The following is a 17155-nucleotide window of genomic DNA, read 5'->3' on the forward strand; positions in this document are numbered from 1 at the left end:
ATCTGAGTTTTTGATCAGTTTATAAAGTTCAAAATATTTTATTTATCATATAAAATCAGTAGCAAAAAGTTTGACATCAAAATGTTATGTAAAACTCATTTTATGCATGAAAAGGGTAAAACCGACAATTACCGAAACCAAGCTATAATCCTATGTTATGCTCCGCCTAAAAATAAATAAAAATCTTCAAAAATCCCAAAATATTATTTTACATCAGTAAATAAAAATTTTGGTATAAAAAATTGGGTTTAGATAGGCTTTATGCTAATTACGCCAATTAATTAATAAAAAGCTTTCTAATTACGCTATTGAGCATAACTCCTAATCTAGACCTCAAACTGATGTCAAATTTTCGGGACAAGTCTAAATATCAGTAGCAAAGGTGTTTGTCCATTCATATTGCTAAAAATCTCAGTTTTGTGTCAAAAGGGCGTTTATGGCATTTTTAAGCATATTAACGATCAAGAGCATATAATTCAAACCACTAAGAATCATGCAATATAACTTAAGAGGGTTATACTACTGAGTAATGTGGTCCTAATGGAAGCTTAAAAGATGGGAGAATTAAGCTTGAACGGGTCAGAACTGAAAGTCAAAGCAAAAGTCAAGCTTTTGCGACTACTTTCGGTTATAAACTGACCTTAGACTGTTAATTGTCGGGTTAGGACTGATAGAACATGTTCTTTTATTAATTACCAACTCATTAGAATGTTAAAATATAATTTAGAACCTCTGTTATATCAGTTTAATTCATTTTCAAACATTCTGTCCAGTTTGACTTTTTGTCAAACTAGTTTGACCCGACAATTAACTAATCAAACGAGATAATTAGGAGGTGCCCTTTTAAGGGTTAATCACCTACCTTAATATGGTTCCATAACCACTTTCAATTTGATCAGTGGCTGGTCCATATGTGATTAAAACGAAAGTCAAATCTAAATTACGACAAGTTTGACTTTTCGGTAATTAAGCTAATTAAAACGACTAAGCAAGTAATTAGAAGCTTACTAATGGTCCTAGCTGTCTTTTCTACACTTGGAATCTTCTCCTAATTGATTGAAAGCTCCAGAAGTTAGTGCTTGAGAGTTGTTTGCAAATGTGAGTCTTTGAACTCATGAACTAAGTCCCTTATATACACATTTGCAAGTTCTAGGATCATTCACACCTGTTAAGGAACATCCTAGGATCACTCCAGGTGTCCTAGTTGATGAAATAAACCGACATACAACCCCTAGAGTCGATACAATGAAAGTTAAGGCGGTTAAACTTGAATAACCTGCACCTGTCCTGCATTTTCTGCGCTGGGCGTCTTCAGGCGGGCCGCGCAAGCCAAAGAGGGGGCTTACGCGAGCCGCGTAGACCTACTAACCAATTTAAAACTTTTTAAAACATGGCAGATTTAGTCCCTGACCATTTAAAACCCCTTTTAACCTTAATGTTGACATGTAAGGCCCTTGTAGTTGGTTTGTTGAGGCTCAAAAATGTACAAACTAACTTCGTTAGGCTCGGATTCGTTAAATATCATCATGAATGCAAGTTTCATCAAGTTGACACTTATGGCCCAAAGTCTTGAAAACATGCTTAACGATCTCGAAACCATGTGAAATTTTTATCACTTATTCTTGAGAGTATATCTGAATATTTCGAAGCCTCGGTTTCGTTAAAGGGTCACTCAGAGGTCAGAATTAACATGTTGACACGTTTAACCCTTGTAGTTTTGTAATCTTCCGATTATTTTCACAAACGGCTTCTTATATCCAATTAATCACTAGTTTAAGGATAATTTCTTCATGTATGATCATTCAGAGGCACAAGTTTGGCATGTTAACACTTTTAGTCCCTTCACTTACATATTTTCACTGTTTGTCAGCTTCAGTCCCTCAAACTCAATCTTTCACATATTTAGAGTTTAGGACACGTGTCTATACATAATTGGACACGTTTTTACGTGGTGTTACATCCTCACCCCCTTAAAAGAAATCTCAACCCCGAGATTTACTGGAATAAGTGAGGGTACTTCTGTCTCATAGTGGACTCGACTTCCCACGTATATTCGGGACCTCTACGAGCATCCCATTTGACCTTTACTATAGGCACATGCTTTCTTCGGAGCCTTTTAACCTGTCGATCCTCGATCGATATAGGTCTTTCAATAAACCCCAGGCTTTCATCAATCTGTACGTCTTTATGAGACATATCTAGCGATTCATCAGCTAGACATTTCTTGAGATTACAGATGTGGAACACATTATGAATTCCACTCAGCTCCTCAGGCAAGTTTAGCTTATAAGCTACACTGCCGACACATTCAATAATCTCGAATGGTCTAATATATCTAGGGCTTAACTTGCCTTTCTTACCAAAACGCATCACACCTTTCCAGGGTGATACTTTCAGTAAGACTTTATCGCCAACCTCAAACTTTAGAGGTTTTCGCCTCTTATCAGCATAACTTTTCTGCCTATCCCTGGCAGCTTTCAGGTGATCACGAATCTGGACAATCTTGTCCGTCGTTTCAAGGACTATATCAGGTCCTGATAACTGAGCTTCTCCTACCTCTGCCCAACAAACAGGTGATCTGCATTTCCTACCATATAATGCCTCAAAAGGCGCAACCTGAATGCTTGTATGGTAGCTATTGTTATTGGAGAACTCGATCAAGGGTAGGTGGTCATCCCAACTACCACCTAAATCAATAACACATGCACGAAGCATGTCTTCCAAAGTTTGAATCGTACGCTCACTCTGTCCATTTGTCTGAGGCTGGTAAGCAGTACTAAAATTCAAACGTGTGCCCAAAGATTGTTGGAAACTTTTCCAAAAGTGAGAGGTGTATCTAGTATCTCTATCAGAGATAATAGACACCGGCACGCCATGAAGAGACACAATCTTATCCACATATAACTGGGCTAACTTGTCGGAGCTATGAGTCTCCTTGATGGGCAAGAAATGTGCTGACTTTGTTAGTCTATCAACTATAACCCATATGGTGTCATTTCCGTGCCTTTTTTTAGGTAACTTGGTTATAAAATCCATAGTTACCATTTCCCACTTCCATGTGGGAAGTTCTGGTTGTTGTAGCAGACCTGATGGCTTTTGATGTTCAGCTTTAATCTGAGCACATGTCAGGCACTTAGCTACATGTGTGGCAATAGATTTCTTCAAACATATCCACCAATAATTAGCCTTCAAATCTTGATACATTTTGTCACCTCCAGGGTGAACTGAGTACTTGGAGTTGTGGGCTTCCTGGAGGATTACATCTCGAAGTCCTCCCTGAATAGGAACCCAAATTCTTCCATTCATTCTGAGGATTCCATCCTTCCCAGGTGTTAACTGCTCAGCAGTTACACCCAACTTTTCGTTTGGAAGGTTAACTTCCAAAACAACATCTTTCTATGCAGCTAATAGTCTTTCATTTAGACTATTCTTCAGCTCAATGCTCTTGGCATTGATCCTGATCGGTTTAACTCTTTCCTTTCGGCTTAGAGCATCAGCGACCACGTTCGCTTTACCTGGATGGTAGCGTATCTCGCAATCATAGTCATTTAGAGTTTCCATCCAGCGGCGTTGTCTCATATTGAGTTCCTTTTGATTGAATAAGTGTTGGAGACTTTTGTGATCCGAATAGATTACACATTTAGTTCCATATAAATAATGTCTCCACAACTTAAGTGCGAATACGACGGCACCTAATTCCAAATGATGGGTGGTGTAATTCTTTTCATGCACCTTCAGTTGTCGTGATACATAGGCAATCACCTTGCCATGTTGCATAAGTACACATCCCATGCCGGTGTGTGAAGCATCACAATATATGACAAACTCTTCAATTCCTTCAGGTAAGGCCAACACCGGAGCATTGCTCAACTTTTGTTTAAGAATCTCCAAAGATTTTTGTTGCTTTGGACCCCAGTCAAATTTCACATTCTTACGGGTCAAAGAAGTTAATGGTGCAGCTATGCTTGAGAAGTTCTCAATGAATCTTCTATAATATCCAGCTAAACCCAGAAAGCTGCAAATTTCTGTAGGTGTCTTCGGTGCTTCCCAATTCATAATGGTTTCTATCTTGGCGGGATCAACTTGGATGCCACGCTCACTAACAACATGTCCAAGAAATTGGACTTCGCGAAGCCAGAACTCGCATTTGGAGAATTTAGCATACAACTTCTCCTGTTGAAGCAATCCTAAGATACATCTAAGGTGCTTCTCGTGATCAACTTGGCTACGAGAATAGATAAGTATGTCCTCTATAAAGACAATGACAAACTTATCTAGGTATGGTTTGCAGACTCGATTCATGAAGTCCATGAATGCTGCAGGCCCATTAGTGAGCCCAAAAGGCATCACTAAAAACTCAAAATGTCCATACCTCGTCCTGAATGCTGTCTTAGGCACATCTTCAGTTCTCACCTTAAGTTGATAATACCCAGATCTCAAATCAATCTTCGAGAAATAGCTCGCCCCTTGGAGCTGATCAAACAAATCATCGATCCTGGGCAAAGGATAACGATTCTTGATCGTTACCTTATTTAATTCACGATAATCAATGCATAATCGCATTGATCCATCCTTCTTTTTCACAAACAGTATTAGAGCTCCCCAAGGCGAAGAACTGGGTTGAATAAAACCGTTTTCTAGTAAATCGTCCAATTGAGTTCTGAGCTCTTTCATTTCAGTAGGCGCTAAATGATAAGGAGCTCGTGCAATAGGCGCAGATCCTGGAAGAATGTCTATCCTGAACTCTACTTGCCTCTCAGGAGGTAATCCAGGTAATTCATCAGGGAAGACATCAGGATACTCAGAGATGATCGGAATGTCTTCAATTTTAGGCTTCGGATCATTCACAGTCACTTGTGCCATGTAAATGACACATCCGCTCTTCAAACACTGCGATACCTTGAGAATAGACACTTTGCTAGGTAATCCATATTGTGTATCTCCCTAAATAGTGACTGATTCGCCAGAAGGGGTTTTGATAATAACTAGCTTTTTATCACAGGCAATTTGGGCTTGGTTATGCGACAACCAATCCATGCCTAAAACTATATCAAACCCAGCCAATTTCATTGGCAAGGGGGATAGCGGGATAGAATGATTCTTAATGGATATAGAACATCCATCAAGAAGAGTGGAAGCTATTTCTAAGGTACCATCGGCAAGCTCTACCTCATATCTTATGTCTAGAGTCTTAATTGGCAAATTCAACAACTTACAGAACTTATGATCTACAAAAGACTTATCAGCACCGTAATCAAATAAGACTCTAGCATAGTTATTATTGATGAGGAAGGTACCTGTTATGACGTTCTCGTTGTTCACCGCTTCCCTCGCGTTCATCTGAAAAACTCTTGCACTGTTTTTCTTCGCCTCCTCGGGCTTCTTAGCATTCTTGGGGCAATTGGTTTTGATGTGCCCTTTTTCATTGCAACCATAGCAGGTTGCATCCTTGATATTCCGGCACTCAACAGACTTGTGCCCTTTCTTTTTGCAGATCCCACATGGTTTGGCCTGTGGGTCTTGGTTGCACTTTCCAAAGTGCTTTTTGTGGCATGTCTTGCACCTGGGTCTATCATTTGACTGTCCCTTTTTGGAACCAGAGTTCCCTTTGCCCTTTTTGTTTGACTGTGGAGACTTGTCTTCCTCTCTTTTCCTCTTCCCTTCATCGGTAACTTTCTTCGCCCTACTCCTCACAACATCTAGAGTGAGGGACAAAGATAGATCCACAGCAGATCTATAAGTGGCTGGCTTTGAGGCCTTGACATTCCCTTTTACTTCAGGGGCCAAACCACCGATGAAACGCGCAATGCGTTTGGGCTCAGGAGTGACTAAATATGGCACAAGCCTTGACATTGAATTGAAGCTAGTCGCATAGGATCTACAATCCAGATCCTTCATCACTAAGGTGAGGAAATCAGTCTCTATCCGCTCGACTTCATGCTGAGGGCAATAGGTGTCCTTAACCAAATCAACAAATTTGTTCCATGAAAGATTGTACAAAGGAACCTTCCCAGTGGCTTGCACCAATGCTTTCCACCAAGTGAGGGCATCGCCCTTGAAGGATTGTGATACAAACTTCACTATATCCTCCTTAGCACATCTGCTGATGTCTATTACTGTCTCCATTTCGTCCCACCATTTCATACAATCAATTGCCCCCTTTTCTCCTATAAAATCCCTCGGTTTACAGGAGACAAAGTACTTATAGGTACAACCCTTGGTGTACCTGGGAGTCGACTCAAGGATAATTTTCCTCTTCGGCTCGCTTCCCTGATTAGATGAGTGCTGAGACTCACTTTTCTTATGAGGATGAGGTTGAGAATAGGATCTCGAATAAGTTTGAGACTGAACAATACTGGGCTCTTTATATTTAGCATCCACCGCCTGAGTAACTGCCGCGGTGATCATTTCTTGCAGTTCGGAACCAGTGATATTAATCCTGGCGTTGTTGCCTTCTGCAGGATGACTGTTTGCTTCATCCGAGCCAGCCATTTTTGAATACTATATCAAACAATGATGATATTTAAATTATATAATGTATCATCGTATTGATGATCAGTTGATCATGGTATTATTAAACCATTTAGACCATTTTAAGTAATAATTAAATAATCAATAGAATATAATATTCTTTATATTTATTAGACAGGGGAATTAAAATTCACAACTATCAATGTCGTAAAAGACATTTTATTTAGCACAAGGCTCGTCTCGAAGGACATTTAGATGGCACAAAAGGCCTTGTCACTAGGACGATTAAAACATAACCAACAATCTCTTGGATCATTGATCTTTTAAGGTTGAACATAGTTCATCGCCTTTTTGACAAGTAGTTTATAAAATGAAACTATCATTGTCATCATTACACCTTTGCTTATAAGCATACATCTCTGATGGATGTTTCGGTGTATACATCATATTGGTGTTTATTTGCCATGATTCGCATTGATCATAAAGGCTAAGTGAGGTGGAAAACCCAAGTACATTTGGAGGCTTGTGTGGTTTCTCGTACCGCACAGCTAGGAATGTTAATATATTTTCGGATGTTAACAGGGATTTATTGTCTTAAAAAGGTTGTACCATCATAGCCAATTAATATTTTGGCTAGGTTATACCTCTAAGAGTTTCTTTAGCAGATCAATTTAAAATTGAAAAGATATAACATGATGTAATGAAATACATATTTAAAAATCAAAGATAAACTTCATTAAACCATGAAACTAGTACAGAGATGCCCTAAACGGGACTTGGAATAACACAATGCCCACGCAGGGGCTACTGAAATAGGAAATAAGTCCACGCAGGGACTTGGTACAGAAATAAAATAATGTCCTCGCAGGGACTTGATTGAAAATGAAATACAAAGTACAATAACAACTTCCTATTTCTTCTTGCCTTTAATAAGGTTTGCAAGGCCTTTCATAAAGCTACAATGTTGCTTCTTGGTCTTGTTTGCCTCATGCTCAACCCTATCTAACCTTTCCAGGATCTCCTGAGTTTGCTGCTGCTGGGGAGGAGGAGGTTGCTGGTAAGGCGAGTATTGATAACCCTGCACCGGGTGTCCAGTTGGATAAACTGGAGGGTAAGAAGAAGGGTAAAGATGATGGTATTCTGCGGCTGTAAGGTACGGATCATAAGTTCCATAATCCGATGGATATCCCGATGGGTTTTCAAAAGGGTTGTACCCAGAAGAACCTGGGTAAGTCGGGATTGGGTTGTCGAAACCCATTGGCGGTGGCGGTGGTGCATAAGAAACTAGCAGAGGATCGATCTCCGGCACCGCGTTTGAGGGTCCACCCATTTGGGGCTCCTCGGGAATAGGTGGGTAAGAACTTGAACCCTGAGGAGAACTGAAATGAGGTCCTCCTCGCACGGATATCCGTGCATTCCTCCTTCGCCTTGGAGGCTCGGGAGGTGGCTGAGGTGGCTGTTGAGGCGGCTCCTCAACAGGAAGTGGTGGAGGTGAAACTGCTTGAAGTTGGGGTTCAACCAAAGGTGGTTGAGCAGGAGAGTTATGGTACGAAGGAGTAAAGTACCAATCATATGCGGCCATCCTCTCTTGGTATGAATCGGGCCCACGGTACGGTGATCCCTGAAATGGGGAACCGCTTGAGATGCTAATTGGGTGGCCCGGTGTTCCGGTCTGCATCTCCGGGTCTGGGTCGTCGTCCATCTCCATTTCCTGAGAAAAGTGATCCTCAGGGCCCAAAGGGTTGTAGCCCAAAAAGTCGTTGACATAATCATTCGGATTAAACTATTACACACAATAATATAGCACAGCGGAAAGCTAGGTGAATAAACTATTACAAACCATAATGTCTGAGTGTTCAAGTTTAAGATCCACAGGCGAATCATAACAGTACAAAGAAACAAAAACAACAGACTTCAGGTATCTTATGGATTTGCAAGATCCTCTATTGACACCTAATAGCTCCAGCCTATTACGAGAGGTACCTGTCAATCAGTCTTTAAGAAAATACGTCAGTTTACACTGGTAAATACAATTAACTGACTCTTTTGAAAACATTTATGAAAATTGATTTAAGTGCACATGGCACAAATAATTTATAACTTGGGGCAATTATTTAAAGATAATCTTGTATACCGATTTATATGTTTGTCATACAATTAGGGCCGGTTAGAAGCCGGTCGTGATTAACCGACTCACCACTTATAGAACCCACAAAGGAGTTATCCCCAACATGTGGGTTTATATTTTAGCATTTGCATCTGTCAGGCGTATGCCTACACCCCGTGCATAGGTCGTGGCCATTTTCAAATGAAATGAGCCGACGATATCCAGGACACGGTCGAATTGACCCCCAATGTTCATGTTATCAAACAAAACAGATTAAACGGGTTATGCAATTTATTAATCACAATACGATTAAATGATTTCATACCCGACTAAGTGGTATTATTATAATACCATATCCCAAGCCCGTATAAGGGAAAATAAGTTAAAAGTATTTACTTGATGCTAGCAGTATAATCCTAAAGCTTTTTGACGGCACCTTCTACCGAAAGCTATTTAATCTGTATAGAAGGTTTATTACCTATTAGGATGCTAACGGGTCATTAATTAAGTCAAGGACTTAGACCGGCTAGCTAGAAGGAAACCTTACGGTTCTAAACGCTAGATTAAGCGGAGACCGGAATAGAATGTGGTTTAGACCCGACAAGCTTGGATACTTGTATAATATGGGTAAACTAAACACATTCTGGAAATTGAGGATTTATTGATAAGGTTAAGCCCGTTTCGACTATTTTATGTAAACTAGTCACATAAGTCGATCCGAACGCGTAAATGCGTAACGGTTAACCAAATGAATTATATACGGGTCTTAATCGTTATTATGCTCAAAATATGTTAATACATCAGTAAGATGTTAACATATATGCCCAAAAAGTAATTTAAACCAAGTTAAGTCCCATAAGGGCATTTTGATAATTTTAATGCTCATAAAAGAGTTTAAATATTAAACTGAGTTTCAGGTCTAATCTAATATGTAAAAATATGTATTTTTATAAGTTATAATAGTAGGGTATTGCATATATGTGAAATTCATCTTATTTAACCAAACTATGCACCGTAGGGGCATTTTGGTAATTTCACATAAGCTTTAAAGGTCAAAACTAGAATTCTGAGTTTAAAACTTTGGCTTACTGTTTAATTACATAAATTAACTTAAAACATTAGTAGGTAATAAGTTTTATATGCCAAAAATAGTTTTGACTCATACTAGGTGCTTAAAACGCTTAAAAGCCGGTTTTAAGCGATTTTCGGGTTAAAATAGGAAATCTGAGTTTTTGATCAGTTTATAAAGTTCAAAATATTTTATTTATCATATAAAATCAGTAGCAAAAAGTTTGACATCAAAATGTTATGTAAAACTCATTTTATGCATGAAAAGGGTAAAACCGACAATTACTAAAACCTAACTATAATCCTATGTTATGCTCAGCCTAAAAATAAATAAAAATCTTCAAAAAACCCAAAATATTATTTTACATCAGTAGATAAAAATTTTGGTATCAAAAATTGGGTTTAGATAGGCTTTATGCTAATTACGCCAATTAATTAATAAAAAGCTTTCTAATTACGCTATTGAGCATAACTCGTAATCTAGACCTCAAACTGATGTCAAATATTTGGGACAAGTCTAAATATCAGTAGCAAAGGTATTTGTCCATTCATATTGCTAAAAATCTCAGTTGTGTGTCAAAAGGGCGTTTATGGCATTTTTAAGCATATTAACGATCAAGAGCATATAATTCAAACCACTAAGAATCATGCAATATAACTTCAGAGGGTTATACTACTGAGTAATGTGATCCTAATGGAAGCTTAAAACATGGGAGAATTAAGCTTGAACGGGTTAGAACTGAAATTCAAAGCAAAAGTCAAGCTTTTACAACTTTCGGTTATAAACTGACCTTAGACTGTTAATTGTCGTGTTAGGACTGATAAAACATGTTCTATTATTAATTACCAAGTCATTAGAATGTTAAAATATAATTTATAACCTCTGTTATATCAGTTTAATTCATTTTCAAACATTCTGTCCAGTTTGACTTTTTGTCAAACTAGTTTGACCCGACAATTAACTAATCAAACGAGATAATTAGGAGGTGCCCGTTTAAGGGTTAATCACCTACCTTAATATGGTTCCATAACCACTTTCAATTTGATCAGTGGCTGGTCCATATGTGATTAAAACGAAAGTCAAATCTAAATTAAGACAAGTTTGACTTTTCGGTAATTAAGCTAATTAAAACGACTAAGCAAGTAATTAGAAGTTTACTAATTGTCCTGGGTGTCTTTTCTACACTTGGAATCTTCTCCTAATTGATTGAAAGCTCCAGAAGTTATTGCTTGAGAGTTGTTTGCAAATGTGAGTCTTTGAACTCATGAACTAAGTCCCTTATATACACATTTGTAAGTTCTAGGATCATTCACACATGTTAAGGAACATCCTAGGATCACTCCAGGTGTCCTAGTTGATGAAATAAACCGACATACAGCCCCTAGAGTCGATAAAATCAAAGTTAAGGCGGTTAAACTTGAATAACCTGCACCGGTCCTGCATTTTCTGCGCAGGGCGTTTTCAGGCGGGCCGCGTAAGCTAAAGAGGGGGCTTACGCGGGCCTCGTAGACCTGCTAACCAGTTTTAAACTTTTTAAAACATGGCAGCTTTAGTCCCTGGCCATTTAAAACCCTTTTTAACCTTAATGTTGACATGTAAGGCCCTTGTAGTTGGTTTGTTGAGGCTCAAAGATGTACAAACTAACTTTGTTAGGCTCGGATTCGTTAAATATAATTATGAATGCAAGTTTCATCAAGTTGACACTTATGGCCCAAAGTCTTGAAAACATGCTTAACGATCTCGAAACCACGTGAAACTTTTATCACTTATTCTTGAGAGTATATTTGAATATTTCGAAGCCTCGGTTTCCTTAAAAGGTCACTCAGAGGTCAGAATTAACATGTTGACACGTTTAACCCTTGTAGTTTTATAATCTTCCGATTATTTTCACAAACGGCTTCTTATATCCAGTTAATCACTCGTTTAAGGATATTTTATTCACGTATGATCATTTAGATGCACAAGTTTGGCATGTTGACACTTTTAGTCCCTTCGCTTACATATTTTCACTGTTTGTCAGCTTCAGTCCCTCAAACTCAATCTTTCACATATTTAGAGTTTAGGACACGTGTCTATACATAATTGGACACGTTTTTACGTGGTGTTACATCTCACTCGAGCTGCGATTGCGATTGTTATTCATCCTAACTTGACCCCGTCGGGTGCTATAGTACTATACTAGTTAAGGCGGGACCTCGTGAGTATAAGTCCTAACACATATGTAACTAGCATCACGTGTAAATATGCATAACAGTTATTCGCAAGTGATAAACAGTTTGATTGAATAATTCGTTTTGATAAATTCGATTAAATAGGAACGTATGTTTTACCTAAAATGCGATAAAAAGGGGTTCGAGTATACGCACAGTCGGTGTTCGGCAAGTAATCACAACTTGGCTGGATTGAAGGGAGCACGTCTGAGATTACCTTGATTACAGATCGATAGCGTGAGCGTTGAATTGTGCGTTAAACGGAGCAAGGTGTCAGTGGATCGGACAGTACTCTAAATTGTTGAAATTAAAGTCAAGTATGGGACCCAAGGTGAAATCAGACCGTGCGGATGGCTGTCCTGTCCGTTCGGATGGCTGTCCTGTCCGTTCGGATGGCAGACTGTCCGTTTGGATGACAGCCTGTCCGATCGGATGACAGCCTGTTCGATCGGATGCCTGTCCTATCGGATTACTGTCTGATCGGATGACTGTCCGATCGGACGGCAATCCGTCCAAACAATCTAGTCGTCCTTGGCACTAGACTAACTTTGAAGGTTTTTTTGGCGGTTTTGATCGAGACGGTGTTGTGACGTGCTAAACAAGAGAAACCCCATCTCTAACCAAGGGACCCGATCGGACAGGAATCACCCAAATCTGACCGGTTTACTGATTCGTGATGGTTGTTCTTGGTTTACTCGAAATCGGTCGTCTCTTTGTTAGAAACCAGATCTTGAACCAACACGACACTAAGAATGAGTAGAAGGTCGGTATAAGCTCCGATTCTATCTGTTTTGAGTGCATTGAGTGTAAAATGGTTGTAAGAAAGTTGGAAAACCATCTTTCAATCCTTTTATTCGTGATTATGTGTATATCTGTGTGAAAATGTTGTTTATACTTGTGGAAATCCTTCGGATCCGAGTTGTTCTTGGTGGAATGAGGCCAAAGCTTGAAGTTCATAAGAACTCCATGATGACATCATCCTAGAACACCCCAAATCCCTTGATTTCACGGTTTAAAGTTAAGATTCAAAGGTGAAAAGGATGAAGAAGTGTGCGTAGATTATAGAAGTACAAGATTTAGGTTGAAGACTTACAAGAATCGCGATAATCGAGAGAAAATAGCCCCAAAGCATGCTGGTCGAGTGAGAGCTCCACATCAGGGAAAATGATGTGAGGGTGGGTGTATTTATAGGCAAGAGAGGAGAGAAGGCGGTGCAGTGAGTCAGATCGGATGGCTTGTTCGATCGGATGGCTGTCCGATCGGATAGTTGTCCGATCGGATGGCTGTCCGATCGGATGGCTGTCCGATCGGATGGCTGTCCGATCGAAGTGCCATTCGATCAAACGCCTCCGGCGAGCTGAGTTTTGGCGTTCCGTTTCAACCGTTAAGCGTTGTGATAGTTTGGTTACACATTTTCATCATCCTTTTCGTATATTCATTATAATTAGTCACATAGGGTCGTATACATATCCATATTTCAAAGTTACGATACAATAACCAGGTTTCGCTTCGAATATGCGTTACTTTGCGACACTTCACGGCCATCGAGGAGGGTAGAATAGGTCCTCACTCAACATCATCGTGAGCGTTAACGTGTGTGATGCGATGTGTTATAGCGGTAAAGTATGCGTAATATGCGAAAATACTACGAAATAGCGATGTATGCGATATAGCTACTGAAGAAACACTAACCTTAGCGGTAGTATCCGACTAGGACTTCAACTCTTGGTGACCCGAACCGTTAGCTGCAAAACAGGACACCGTTAGGACTCGTTACAGGAATGGGGTTATTCCTCTAACCACCCTCCGGTGTGAGAATAAGTCTCGGTTTTGGGAGAAAAAGAGTATGTGTACAACAGAAGGTTCCGCTGTCGGCGGGGTCTGAGCATAAACCGGTTGCGACGTTGGAAAAGTCCACCAAGGCGGCATATAAGCCGCGTATGGCGATAGCTGAGTATGGCCTTGTAAGGCTCCCATGGGAGTGTATATTGAATTGCCGTATGGGGGTAAATACCCATATGGAGGTACGTAATAGTACCCGGGGAAATAAGCTTGATTTCCCGGTGTGACTGGAGCGTTCATAATTCATGCTGGCATGACCACTGGTTGGTGAGGCGGCGTAGACAGTGCCGCTGTTAACACTGCGAAATACAAGGGTGGAATGGCGTATGTAACCGAAGGTTGATAATACTGAGACATGCTCACTTGTGGCATCGCAGTGCTTGGGCTTGCCGATGTCATAACTGGCATAGAGTTAAGGCGTGTTATCTGTGCACCAGTGGTTGCTACTGGGGTGAACACGTTAACACCCGTTGTACCTGGTTCAACTGACTGGAACTGCAGAGAAGTGTAGGAAAACAAGTTTGCCGCCGCGGTTCCAGAAGAAACGGCGGTAGTGCCCGTAAAACCTGGTGGAGGTCCTTCTGCTTCAAACTCCAAGTCGAGCGATCTGGTTACAGCCAGCGAGGCCGGCACGACGGTTATAGGGCCTGTTCCTACCACCGGATTATTATCTACCATCGCTTGGCTTGGGGAAACTGCTACGTTCTGATCGCTTGCCATGGGGTTCAGCCTGATTGCTACCGAAAAGGTCCCACGGATGGCGCCAATGAAGAAACACTAACCTTAGCGGTAGTATCCTTCTAGGACTTCAACTCTTGGCGACCCGAACCATTAGCTGCAAAACAGAACACCGTTAGGACTCGTTACAGGAATGGGGTTATTCCTGTAACCACCCTCCGGCGTGAGAATAAGTCTCGGTTTTGGGAGAAAAAGAGTATGTGTACAAGAGAAGGTTATATGAGAGTAAGATGATCTATACCTTAGATGTTTACCTCTATTTATAGTTTACCATTAGGGTTTCTCCTAACTTAGGATGGGCTCCGATAAGTTAGGGATTTGCGTAATCTTCCCAAAAAGTTGGAGATTTGGTTGCGTGACCTATCCATGCAAGATGGAATGTTCTAGAATAAATGTCTATGATTATTTATTTATAATAAAATAATAGGTAATGACCGGGTCGGGTTAGCCGATTCGGGTCATACCTCGTCATGTCCCCCCAGTCCGAAGTTATTAAATGAAATTCATGAGATCGGATTAAAAGAAGGAAAATTCAGCATACCATGTTTAGGGCAAATTTTATCGATTGAAGTACCGTTGTGTGTTATGAAAAAATGGTGGCGATGGGATAGGACGTGACAGTTAAGTCATCATTGGGATGACAACTGTATTTACCCTGTTTTGACGCGTGTTCCCGTCTGTTCGTCTTTTCGAATTTGTAAAGTTGCCTTTTTGCATAAATAGTACTCCCGTTTGTGAGTTTTGAATTCCATTTCCTTTCTTTCACTTTCCTATTTCGAACAAATGGCCTCTAAGACCGGCGAATCTTCTTCCTCTGCCCCAGCTAGCTCTGATGCCTTATTCTGCAAATGGGGAGTTGTGTCTTACAACAACCTTGTGCAAGATTATGGCATCAGGGCTGAGTGGAATCCGGTGTTACCATCAAAAACGAACATGGCATTACCATTGAAAGAGGGTAAAATCACGTTGTTTAGTGATTTTTTTCAAATTTTGCAATTCCCGACTGCCCATTACCAAGTTTTGCAAATTGGTTCTTGAGCATTATCGTATCCACATTTCCCAACTGCATCCACTGGGATTGGTGAAACTCCGACAGTTCGAATTTGCTTGTGCGGCCCTAGGGCACATTCCTAAACTTATCGTTTTTAGGGCTTTCTTTGTTCTTGTGTGGAAATCCCCCTTTTTTACCTTCGACCGAAGGGATACCGACGTGTCTTGCTTGAGGGATATTCCCACCAGTTCCAAAGACAAAGATTGGAAGAAGAAATTTTTCTATATCGATGTCTGTGTGATTCCTGGCGAGATGCACTGGATAGATATGGGGCCGAAAGATAAGGTTAAAGATGATAGTCCTTCAGAAGATGCTTATATTTCCAACGCCCTGTATACAAAGTTGTGTGGCCACCCTTTTGAGTGCACGGTAATCCCAGAAGGGGCCTTGGTAATGGCGGGGACGAGTCTGCTGTGGCGCGACATCAAGCAGTATCCTTCGTTTCGAAGGGATGATGAAGGTATACATATTTTTTGCCAGTCATATATGTTGCTATCCCAAAAATAACATGTATGTACGTTGCAGGGGAATGGAGCTTGTTTGACTTTGTTGACCCTCCGCGGCATCTTGCGTTGAGGGCCGTGGACCGCGTGCTCGATGAACAAGAGCCAGATGTTTTGAAAGTTCACCTAGAGCAGTTTTTGTTACCCGTTGTGCCGGTGGACCCTGTTGTGTATGTATCCCCCCTTTCCCTCAGTGGGGGAAGTAGTGTCGCTGCTCCAGAGAAGAAACCAACCCGGGTAAAGGTTACCGGGAGGAAATATATGGCAGCTGGTGCAGCCACTTCTTCCGCTGGTGGGACGGCATTCACCAGGGGTGATGCTTCTGCTACTGCTGAAATGACAAGCCCCACCCATGTGGCGAAGAAACGAAAAACGTTTGTTGCTCCTACTCTAACCGCGTTCGAGGCCGTGCAAGCCGTCTATGCCCTGCCGCTTGGTATGTATTTCATGCTTTCAAATGTTATTATGAATTATGAGCTTCATGTTACTAAAGCTTGTCTTTGATACATGTACTACTGGCGGGGTTCAAGCTGAAAATGTGACACGCCCTCCTTGTCATCCATGGGGGTAGTGCTTCCCACTGCTGGCGGCAGCAGCCTTTCAGAGCTCATATCTCAGGTGAATATTACCGCCGCTGTTAGTTGTGCCATGTCACCGCCTATGCTTACCGCTGCTGTGACTGTAACAGCTAGTCCGGTTTCCACACCACTGACCTCCAATGTCGTTCCGTCCTCTTTGTTTGATTCTTCAGTGAGCATCTTTTCTGCTACCGAGAAAGAGATGCCCGCCGTGTCCCTCACTCACGAAGCGACTAGTGCTGGAGGTCCTGCTGCCAGCGATGCTGGTGGATCCAGTGGTGGTATTGCTGATGATGGAGCCCGCTTGGGTGATGACCTTTATTTGCCTACTATTAACTGGGATCCTAATGCTCAAGATAAACGCTACCAGCCCCAGTGGAAATTTGCAGAGTCTTCTAGGCTGATCTTTCCCCAAGTGGTTCAGCACTGGGTTGAGCGGGCTTATCCTCCGGCCGAGACGGCATATGTTGAAGGCCTAAACAATGAGAATCTGATGAATTCCACAATTGTGGATTCTGTTAGTCAGCCCCAGAGGCTTGCAGAGATCCGGCGCAGGTGGATGCACGACAACAATGAGCTCCACCAA

General features: G+C 41.1%; 1 protein-coding gene across 1 annotated transcript; it reads right to left on the reverse strand.

Annotated features, from left to right (window-relative positions):
* Positions 1-7381: 7381 nt before the first annotated feature.
* Positions 7382-8179, reverse strand: LOC110931660 (leucine-rich repeat extensin-like protein 5). The gene has a single exon (XM_022175046.1). It carries the CDS (start codon positions 8177-8179, stop codon positions 7382-7384), a length of 798 nt encoding a protein of 265 aa, XP_022030738.1.
* Between the last annotated feature and the right edge of the window lie 8976 nt (positions 8180-17155).

This window comes from Helianthus annuus, chromosome 3 (assembly GCF_002127325.2).
Source record: "Helianthus annuus cultivar XRQ/B chromosome 3, HanXRQr2.0-SUNRISE, whole genome shotgun sequence".
NCBI classification, from domain to species: Eukaryota; Viridiplantae; Streptophyta; class Magnoliopsida; order Asterales; family Asteraceae; genus Helianthus; species Helianthus annuus.